At 46.9% G+C, this 11,505-nt stretch overlaps 1 protein-coding gene across 1 annotated transcript; it reads right to left on the bottom strand.

Moving 5' to 3' along the window:
• Positions 1 to 8,437: 8,437 nt before the first annotated feature.
• On the bottom strand, positions 8,438 to 10,142 carry LOC124699592 (F-box/FBD/LRR-repeat protein At1g13570-like). Its single transcript, XM_047231867.1, has 3 exons — positions 9,211 to 10,142; positions 8,955 to 9,098; positions 8,438 to 8,839 (listed from the first exon to the last, which is right to left on the bottom strand). The coding sequence occupies exons 1-3, from the start codon at positions 10,102 to 10,104 to the stop codon at positions 8,474 to 8,476; spliced, it is 1,404 nt and encodes a 467-aa protein (XP_047087823.1). The 5' UTR covers positions 10,105 to 10,142; the 3' UTR covers positions 8,438 to 8,473.
• Positions 10,143 to 11,505: the final 1,363 nt, after the last annotated feature.

Raw genomic sequence — 11,505 nt, 5'->3', positions numbered from 1 at the left:
CCAAACCCTCTGCCACGTAAGCGCAGATGTTTGCACGCGCCCGACCGAGCTTGGCACCGCCTAGCCTCGCCATCACGCTCTCCAGCACCGCCTTGATACCAGGAAGCCCACACGCACGTCGCCTTGCCCCTTCGAGCACCAGAGCGGCCGTGCCATGCTTGACCTCGCCGCACCTCCGCAGACCCCCTCGCCTCTAGAAATAGAGCATGCCCCAGCACGAATTCCCCACACCCCTCGCTTCCTCTCTTCCTACTGAGCATCCTCCACCCCTCTCCCATCCACATTGATCACCGGAGCCCGCCAATTCGTCGCCGGAGCCCCGCCAGAACACCTGCGAGCCGCCGTCGATTTCAACCACCCCAGGCGCTCCCACGACCACCACTGAACCCGCCGTCGTCGACAACCTCAAGCACCGTCGACGCCCTGCCTCGCCGACCGCCAGTGAGCTCGCCTGCATCAAACCCTCGCCGCCAGTGAGTCCTCTCTCGCCGGAGAAGACGACCCTTCTCGCTCGTCCGATATGCTTCTAATCCAACGGCTCACACACGCGCCTCACCGCTTCGGGTTTTATGAGGCGCTGACAGGCGTGCCCCACCCTGTCAGGCGGCCTGCTCGCGCTGGACGCGCAGTTGGGCCAGCCCAACTCCCTCTCCCCCGTTTCGGCCCGTTAAGCTTTCCCGCGCGAGCCCAAGTATTCGAATTCAAATTTTGGAATTAAAAGAAATTGCTTGCAGATGCTTTGTTCAAAATTAAATAGAATCAGTTTGGCTCAACCAAATTTGATGAATTACATACCGTTGGAAAGCTTATGAAATTTCCTAACTAACCCCACTGGCCTCCTCATGAAATTCTTTGTAGAATTAATGTGACAAAAATAACAAGGCAGGGAGTTTTAAAAATTCAAACATTTATTAAAAATCAACTAAAAATTATTTTGAGTTGATTCCAACTCTCATAAATCACATTTCACATACTCTACATGTTTATGCAAAAATATGACATGGTTACTTTGTGTGATCATGGCCTAGTTTAAATAAAGGGCTCTATGGCTATTTCTAGTCAATTGATATTGTCCAAAACTATTTAATAAATCATATGAGATGTTTTCCCTCATTTAAATCTTGTCCCAAGTAACTTAATATGAGGTAGTGACCATGGTATATATAATCTCATATTGAATTATTTGGTGATGTTAAATCATAAGTATGGTAGTGTTAAATTGCATGAGGTGTTATACCTCATTTAAATCATTTTCCCTAAAATGATGATTATGAATGGTTGACCTTGGTCAACAAGGGTTCATACATTATTTATTTGAGGATATTAAATCTTAACAAGATTCAACGAGAGGAAATTATTTCCTCAAGGAACTAAATAGAAACCCTAATCCATGTTGTAATGAGAGGAAATTATTTTTCTTAAGAAGAAAACAAAGTCAACCAACATGATAGTAATGTGGTGATGATAGATTTGCATTGTGTGAACCTTGTGTGTGTTTAGACTAGCTCTTGAGAATGGTTTGGTGATTGTATACTTCGTATCCGTTTTTAGACGCTAGTACCAAGGAGTACCAGGAGGAGGAGGAGGTCTACTACCAGGAGGAAGAGGACCACTTTGATCAGTACACCAACCAAGGCAAGCTAATATTCTTGCAAAGTGCAAAGCTCTACCAGAGCAAGGCACACTCACCTCTTACTTTATGCTTCATGCTCCCATCCCAAGTTTTATCCTTACAAGCTTTTACTTTGATTATTAAAGCTTACTTTTATAGTTAACTTTGGTCTAAATATAGAGTACTACAAGAGTATCAAATTTAGCCTAGAGAGCTACAAGATAATTAGCACCCCTCATGACTAGTTGCTAGTGCTAACAAATAAAATTGACTACTCTAGATGGGAACATGTGAAATGAAATGACTTTGAAAGATTTTGAAGGTGAATGTGACTTGAATGACATCGTGAACTTTACAAAAACTGATGGTTGGGTTCGGATGCGATACCATTCCAATTTACAAGTACCCCCACAATACCTGATTATGGGTAGGGCTTAACTGGAAGTTTATGTGTCTTAGTATGGGTTCCCTCTAAACAAGCGTCATAGGGGTTATGCCGAGGCTGCCTCCGTTGAAAGTGAAATGATGTGAAATGACGTGAAATGAGGTGAATGTTCGGCCCAAGCCCTGTGCAGTTCCCGAGCCGACGGTTTGTCTTCACTCGGGAGGCCAAGCTCATGGGGAGAGGTGCCTATACTAGGATATGTAAGTGAAAGGTTATGGTTGATGATCCGCGTACTGAGTTACGATTATTCAGGGTTATCCCTGACGGATGTAATCAAATGTTGTGGCACAAGTGTGCAACCTCTGCAGAGTGTAAAACTATTCGAATAGCCGTGTCCACGGTTATGGACGATTGGAAAGACCATACTGTTCCGTCATCAGACCAATTTTCAAAAATGTGAAGGGTGATTTGTGACTTGAACTTGAAAGGTAAAAGGTGACTTGACTTGAATCATAACTGAGTTGTGGGAATGACACTAATGTTCCCACTTGAGTTAGTTAGCAATTGAAGAGTCTTTTATTAAATGTTTATGAACTAAAATTGGCTTTATGCAAATAAACCTAGAGCTTAGCACCCCTTGAATAAAATTGATAAGTACCTACATTAGTATTAGTTTGCGAGTACTTTAAAGTACTCACGGCTGTGTCCCTGGCTATTCAAATGGCCAGACTATGAAGAGCAGCAGCAGTATCAAGATGATGGACAGCAGGACGTCTACGACAACTAGGACTACTCCTGATGTCAAGCGTTGGCCTGTGGACTAGATAGTCCGTTACTACTTCGCTTCCGCTATTCGTGATGTTCGTTAATCAATAGATCAACTATTGTTGTAATATTGGATCATGTGATCTACTTTTGTAAGACGATTATGGGTTGTAATGAATGATGACTTATGATATTCAACTGTAATGTCTCGCAACAACAATCTTCCTGGGATTGCGATGTATGGCATAATAGGCATCTGGACTTAAAAATCCGGGTGTTGACAGCCAGGTTATTAACTGAGGATGGCTGATGGCAACAACTATTGCGGAGAAAGTATGTGGGTTCAAAAGCTATATCTCAGGTTATATGGAAACCAGGAGATTCACACTTTTAGGCTGGTATCATGGAAACTAAGAAATACTTTTGTCCGTTTGGTTCGTTCTCCATTAGGAATGGGTCGGAGATAAGGTTCTGGGAGGATAGATGGTTAGGTACAACCACTCTCCGAGAATAATATCCAGCTTTGTATAATATTGTTCGCCATAAAAGTGATACCTTACAGAAGGTGTTGGAAACATCTCCACCCTATATGACGTTCAGGAGAGATCTCATTGTCCCAAGATTAACTTCATGGAATGAATTTCTACAAAGGTTAGCTTCAGTCCAGTTAGTTTAAGGGACTGGTGAATTTCGCTGGAATCTCGCTAAGAATGGTAAATTCACGGTCAGTTCCATGTAAAGGCTTAATTATACCCAGTCAACCGGTTGTTAATATTAAATCCATCTGGAAGATGAAGATACCTTTGAAAATAAAGGTCTTTACATGGTATCTTCGTCGAGGTGTGATTCTTACTAAAGATAACCTTGCCAAACGCAATTGGCATGGCTGCACGAAATGTGATTTCTGTCATGAACAAGAGACAATAAAACACCTTTTCTTCAGTTGTTGAGTTGCTAGGTCTATATGGTCAATCATTCAGATAGATTCTACCTTATATCCTCCTTGAAGCATTGTAAATATTTTTGGCAATTGACTAAATGGGGTGGATGCTAGATATAAAACACTTATCATGGTGGGAGCGATAGCTGTTGTATGGTCGCTTTGGCTATGTAGAAATGACAAGGTTTTTAATACCAAAAATTCTTCTCTCTTGTAGGTTGTCTACCGTGTTACGGTTTTGCTCCGTTCATGGTCGCCACTCCAACGATTGCAGGATCGCGACCTCTTTACGGAGGTGTCTACACGATTGGAGAACACGGCGAATGAGTTTATTTTCCAACATGTGTGACATCATATTAGGCGGATATAGGCAATTGAAGCTTAGCCACTGGAATAGTCACCTTTTTTATCTTCCATTTAGGAGTTTGTTTATGAACACATGTGAACGACTGTGTGCATCTTGTTATGCAGAGGCTGGGTGTAAATGTGTAATGCTTAAAAGGCTTTTGAGTAATAAAGCGCCCTTTATTGAATAAAGTTCTTGCATAAGAGCCCACTTACACTCTCTCTCCTTATCTCTCTCTCGTCCAACTAGACACAAATATATTATTTTAATTCTTGTAGCCAGCTGACTAGAATTTATTGTACTTGCTCTAATGAGGTACTGTAGACCATCAATAATATTGCGTTATCTCATGGACTCCTCAGTTGAAAATTGAGTGCCATCAGTAGAGGATAACTTATATGAGGATGCCATTGGTGTAGAGGTGGGACTGCACTTTAACAAACCTGCGTGCTGTAATAATTCTTAGCATACTTACGCTGATTGAGAATCCGAAGTGTGAACCTCAATACCTAAGAAATACTGCAGTTGTCCAACATCCTTAAAAGCAAACGAACTACGCAGCTGATGGACGAGGCTGTCAACAAATAGATCAGAGGATCTGACGATAATAATATCATCATCACAGATTAATAGATAAAGAGTAATATACGGACGCCTCAAGATGAAGAGAGACGTATCAACGGTCGATGTTGTAAAGCCAACACCACCACGAACAGGACGAGATTGAGCGCCTTAGGGCATCTCCAGCGGTGTGACGCAAACGGACGCTAAAAATGTCCGTATTTTGACCGTTTGCGTCGCGTCCGGTCACACCAAAAATTAAACCGGTCCGTTTGCGTCGAGTGCCTCCAGCGGTGTGTTTTTTGCGTCGGCGGACAAGTAGTACTACTTTGCGTTCTCTCACACACAGACTCAAGCAGCTCCACCTCGCCGCTGTAGCTGCTCCCCTTCGGTTCTCACAGCGGTCGGCTCCACGACGAGCTCTGGCATGGTGCCCTGCTCGCCGCTGCTCCAGCACATCCCAGGCCGCCACCCTTGTTCGAGACGCTGCAGCGAGGACACGAAGGCGTGGAGAACGCGCATGTCGCTGCCTGACCGGGCGGCGCTGCTTCGGCTCTCACAGACGGCGACGGTCGGCTCCACGACGAGCTCTGGCCGGGCGGCGCTGCTACCGAGCGTGTACGCGAGTGCTCCGCGCTGCTGCAGCTTTGCTGCTTGATGTCTTGGACATGCACGGGCATGGCTATTGTTTGCTATTGGCACTGCGTGCGCAACCGCTGCTGCTCGCGTGTGTGTGCTGCTCGCGAGCGCGGACATTGCAAACGATGGAGGCATCACGATGCAGCCCCTTGGACTTGTTGGAGATGATGGTGGTGATGGGCGCGTGGTCTCGCAGGTCGCGGGTACGCCGATGGCGGTGTGCTGCTGCCGCTTGGCGCCCAGCAGCGCGTCCCCCGCGCCCGCTCTGCGCCCAACGGCCAGGTCGAAGATGTCGGCGACATGCGCGTCGGGGCCGCCGGTTTGCCGGCGGAGGCCTGCGTCGAGCCTAGCGAGCGCGGCGTCGAGGAGCAGCGCGCCCCCCGCGCCCGCACCACAGCCGTTGATGGAAAACACACGGACATGGCTGTGGCTCCTGGATGCCCCATTGGACATCTGCACTTCGGTGGGGGCTGCGGCAGGCTCCTCGGCTGCGGTGGACTCCTCAGCCGTTGATGTACCAGGTGCCGCCACCGGAGCTCGCCTCCCACCGGCGCCGCCCCAGGAGAAGAAGCATGTGGATGGCCGTCGTTCTGGTCGGAGGATTTGGGGAGAGAGAGGAGAGGAAGAGAGAGACGAGAGAGAGAGGGGAAAGTGAGGTAGGTGGGGAAAGTAGTGACTGACATATGGGCCAGCTTTGGCACAGAGCGGACGCATACGGACAGAAAACGGTCACGCGGTCAGTCCGTCCGACGCAAACCTAACGCATATTTAGATAGAAATGCGTCTTTCCGGAAGCAACGGACAATAAAAACCGGAATGCGTCTTCCCGCTGGAGAAGGATCCAGACGCAAACGAACGCAAAACGTCAGAAAACCAAAAATGCGTCGCGTCACGCCGCTGAAGATGCCCTTAGAGACAGTCCCTAATGTTCCGGTCATCCATCCACCTGCTAGCTGGGAGGCTCCTAAGCAAGATTTTGTGAAGGTCAATTTTGACGCTGCTTTCCAAGAGACGTCACACTCTGGTGCATGGGGTTTTGTACTACGATCAGACCAAGGACTTTTCTTGGCAGGTGCAGCTGGCAAGATTGAGCATGCTAAATCTGCATTACATGCTGAGGCAATTGCATGTGTGGCGGCGATTGATGTTTGTTCTCGGTTGGGGGTCTACAGGGTTATGTTTAAATCTGATTCATCCACTCTTGTCCATGCGCTGAAGACATCAACATATGATTTGTCAGAGATCGGGGTTCTTCTTCGTGACGCTAAAAGTTCATGCACCTTACATTTCGATGATTTTGAGTTTTGTTTTTGTCGGCGTGATTGTAATAAGGTAGCACATGAATTCGCTCAATATGGTGTTAGGGCGGGTTTGCCGATCTCTGAGTGGATCGAGCATTCTCCAGACTTTGTCTCTGGTCTGGTTGCTAGCGATTCTGCTGAGCAAGTGTTTTAATAAAGTTTATGAAAGTTCAAAAAAAAAAACATAGCAAGGCAAAGCGCCAAAGCTACAATTCGCAATAGTGACTGATAACCGTGAGAAGTGCTTTAAACGCCACGCCCGTCTGTTACCGCCGCACTCGAAAAACCTACGGACCCAACATTTTTATAGCTCAGCACATCTTGATACGCCGCGCCTTCTCATGTGTGACACAAAAATTGAAACACCTCGGTCCATTAACCATCGTTGGATTATTTAGTGCCGTGCATACATAAGTTGCGGCGCCTTATTTAGCCGTGTTTCGTGCACATATCGGCGACATAAATCGCAATTAGCGAGATCAAATCAGTTTCTCTTTCATATTCAGATTGCACTTCCACGTCATTAAGATACAAAAATTTATATCATTAAGACACAAAATTTCATTACATTACAATCAATGGATCTATCAACTATTTCATGGAACTCTTCGAAGCTCTGTTATGGAGCTCGTTTCCTTTCCGTGATGCTGATGGAGAAGGTCATAAAAGCCGAGATCGGTGAAAGAGCAATGGTGATCGGATCTTGGTGGTGAGGTGGAATTGGCTTGGAGTTTCGTGACTTCCAACAACGACTTGTATGTGGGGGCGACTGCACATGAGAAGTTCAGAGTTCTATCTCTCAGGGCGAAAGTCCAAGGTCTGGTCTTAATTGGTTGTGCCTAGCAATGTTCTTGTTGAAGGCATTGTTTTGAGAGAGGACTTTCTTCAGGGTGAAAACCTAAGATCTATGATCGGACGACGACAATGTTTGGGCACTGTTTCCTTCTTGGAGGCGTTGCTTATGGAGAAGCTGATCTTCTGGTGTTGTCTTGGTGGTGTCAGTATCTTTGTTTCAAGTTTTCGATCTCCATAGCAGGACTTTTATTATTTTTTTAATTCTTCTCTTTTTTTTTTGGCTGTGTGCATCCTCTATGCCATTAGGCCATGATGTTTTTGCAGAGGCTGGGAGTAATTGGTATATCCGCGATATTAATATATGCTCTTTATCGAAAAATCAACTATTAATATATGCTCTTTATCGAAAAATCAACTATTTTCCATCCCGCAGGCTGTATCCTGGAAATAGGTTTGGCGAGGGCCTTTGCTACCCTCTTGGCGAGATTGGAGAGATGAAAAGTGCACTTAACCCTTTTCTCAAAGACCCATATAACAAACTCTAAACCCTACTCCTTTTTTTACTTGACAACTACTCCCAACAACCCCATGTCGCCGCACACACGACTGTCACTCCCACATAAATCCTAGATCTCCCTACTCCCTTCCCTTGAGAACTCAAACGAGCTAGGTGTAACGCAAAGACCCAACTAATAGGCCGGTAATCAGATATATGCAGTTAGGCAATGAAGCCTTCTAATTAACATTAAACATGCTACAAAGCAGATGCACTATGTTCAGAAGAGGAGCATGCTAGTATTTTGCTCCCCCGTTCCCAAATATAAGGCGTTTTGTCAATTCTAATTGCACTGCCAAAACGTCTTATATTAAGGAACTAAGGTGGTACCTTATAAACAGAGGAATTAGGCAACATGCTAAATAAAAGTACTCAGAGTGAAGCATAGTACAACCAGCTTCAACACTCCCAGATACTCGCGTTGTAGTTGATACTGATATCTTCATGTACGTTCTTTCTAAAAGAACAGGCAGACATAATTGCCTAGAAACTGAACAGTACACTTGGCATGTAGAACACTATGCGATACACCAAAAAGCTTTGGATCATGCCAATATATAGACGGCCTCAGGTTCACCAGTGAAAAGGGTCGTCGACAGTAAGATCAGATGCTTTCTGGATGCTCAGCTCATTCCGAGAATTAGGGCCTAGCAGCATCACCTTACAGTCACGCCGCCATGCTAGAAGTGAGAGAGTCCCCAATTTGCTTGTCATGTCAGTAGTGTTGGCCAGCGTAGTGAAGGTTTCATCATCTGCCAGAGCATAGAGAGTCCGCAGCTCCTGCGCACTTGTGAAGATGAACTTGAGGAATTCAAGTTCGCTTTGATCCCCTCTATATTCATGGACAACCATCTTCTTGACATGTGACTTGATGCATTCAACAGTAGTGATCTCCTGCCAGAACTCCGCATGGTTCCTTCCGGTGGGTTCAGTTAAAGACTGAAACATGATATCAGGAAATGATTTTTCAGATAAAGACTGGATCATGTTTTTCGAAATCTTCCGCCTAGTAATATGAATGGGTGATTTCATGAGATATAAACTAGGATTTCACCTCGATGTGCAGTGTTTCAATGTTGGGAAAGCATCTGAGGTAGGTCACCAGCATCTCAACCTCCTGCAGGACACCAAAATTGACCTTAAAGGCCAATATTTTGATGCCTGGAACCACTGTGGTTGGGGTCGGCATCGTGCCAGGCTGCAACGGACAAAGAAGAGTAACAGATATATATATATCGGACATCTCTATACGCGCGCGTCAGTTGCAATCCCATGTACTGAGACACTGATGGAAGGAAGATAATGCGTACCTTGATCACATTTTCACCTATCTGCAAGCTGTGAAATCTTGGCTCCAAGTAGCCGAGCACCCGCAGGGTAGGTGCAGAAGCAATCTTGAGCATCACAGTACTCCCATCACATCCACAAGGCTCAACCAGCAAGAAGAGCCGCTCCAGGAGCGGGGCGTCCACCACGGCAACCTCTTCCGCCGTGGAATTCCAGAGGGTGACGCACTGGAGTTGTTTTTTGCCGCGGAGGTGGAGAAGATTGGGCAGGGTATTGTGTCCGAAGGCGAACTGGTTCAGAACCGGACAGCAGGCGAGAATGTAGTCGAGATCCCAGTCGCTGATGGTGATCATGCACATGCCGAGGTCGTGGAGGTGGGGAAAGATGTCGGCGCCGCGGGGAAGGCCGGCGGTGTCAGGGAACGTGCAGAAACCAAGGAAGAGTCGCTGGAGCGAGGCGCAGCGGAGGATGTCCACGGGGGGCCGGACGCGGTCGTCCACGGTGAGTTGGTCGATGCCGTTGGCGAGGACGAGGTCCTGGACGCCCTTGGAGGCGAGTAGGCGAGCCCACTCCGCGAGCGCACGCTCGTGGGAAGCGAACCTGCAGCGGATGATTTCTACCGTGCTGAAGGGGCCCGGGTGGTCGGCGAGGACGCGGGTGACCTCGGAGGGAAGTAGGTCCTTGTCGTTGAGGAAGAGCGGGGTCGAGCGCCAGAGATGGCGCCACCTGCAAGCCAAGGTCGCGGTTCGGGCGGCGTCCTTGACGGGGAGGAGCGAGATGATGCTGCGGAGGAGGTCGTCGGGGAGGGCGCTGATGCGGTCCTCCTCGTCGTCGTCGTCGTGGCCCAAGGCAGCACTTGCGACGCAATTGCGAACGCAGGGAAACCAACCCAAGATTTTCTTGGCCAAGGCACCCATGGCCGGAACGGAGTGGATCAGTGGAGTGGAGATGCGGCGCCGGCGGCCGGCGGCCGGAATGAAGCAAAGAAGGGAAAGCAGCAGGATAGGGTTATTTTACTGGGCCAGCAAACTGTCGGAATGGGCCGGTGAGGAAGCACATTGACATGCTAGCTGATTTCAAGGAAGAATATATCTTCAGTTCAATTTGGATGAAATAATGCGAAAAGTCATTTTAGATGCTGAGCACCAGTGGTCACATCATATTAAAAAATTCGAAAATTATATTTATGTGTTTAAAAAAATTATGTAACAAAATTCTAAAAGGAGCTGATGGTGTATCCCACTAATGTAGAAAATCTCAATTACAAATGTTTTGTCTTCTGAACAAGAAAAAAAAAATGACAAAGTCTGAATTCCTTTTTGAAGATTTGAATCGCTATAGATCTACACATTTTTTTTGTGTAGCCCAAAATGCATATTACTTTCACTTGAAAGTTTACATGTTTGTGGGAGACAATACTAGCTACATCATAATTTATTTTCAGATTTTTCTAAAACTTAAAAATATTATTTTTAATTACTTTTTAAAAAAGTATCACTGGTGCCCATGTGCACCAAATCTATGTCCAAAATAATGAGTCAAATTAAAAGCTACAACGTGAACACTAACATCGAAGATCGAGAAGATATAGAAGATAAGTATATCGATATGCTACACAAGATCAATCTTAAGAAAATTTTAAATTCCAGTTTCTACACTACTTAAAAAGAAGGAACTTGTTCCTTATTCTGCCCACGTACCAATACGTCAAACTTTGGTCGTCCCGCACTAGGTCGTCCCCTTCGATGGTTCCGCCCCGGACGCACCAACTGGGACAGGCCCATCACAATCCAATACACGTACGTCTCACCCCTAGCTCTTCTCTTCCTCTGGCAAAGTGGCAATCCCTTCCTATCCAACCCTAGCCGGTGTTCGTCCTCACCCTCGCCTCGCCTCTCCCGACCGCATGTCGGCGTTCGCCCTCACCACAGCCTCGCCGTTCAACGCGTCCTCTCTCCGCTTGCGCCGCCGCTCGCACTGTCCGAGCGCCGCGACGAAAAGGATTGCGCGCCTTGCCAGCACTCGCCGAGCCGATCCGAGGCTGCCGCGCGCGAGCTCTGTCACTGCGTTGTTACGCCAGCGTCTCCGCGGGATAGCCCCATGATAGGAAGAGCACAGACACGGCCAGCCCTGCGACACCTCTACGATCCGCATCTGAAGGCCAGGTCTGGTGCGTCCACTAAGTTCGCGACCAAGCCACCAACATAAAGGTCGATTTTTTTTCCTTACTCACGCCGGATTCCATGCGAATCTTTGGCTGGCCAGTTAATTTCTGTAGCCTCGGAATTGCGTACAAGTATATGAGAATGATAATGCAG

Source organism: Lolium rigidum, chromosome 3 (genome assembly GCF_022539505.1).
Source record: "Lolium rigidum isolate FL_2022 chromosome 3, APGP_CSIRO_Lrig_0.1, whole genome shotgun sequence".
NCBI classification, from domain to species: domain Eukaryota; kingdom Viridiplantae; phylum Streptophyta; class Magnoliopsida; order Poales; family Poaceae; genus Lolium; species Lolium rigidum.
The sequence above is the reverse complement of the archived record's forward strand: the minus strand, read 5'-3'. Positions and strand labels throughout refer to the sequence as shown.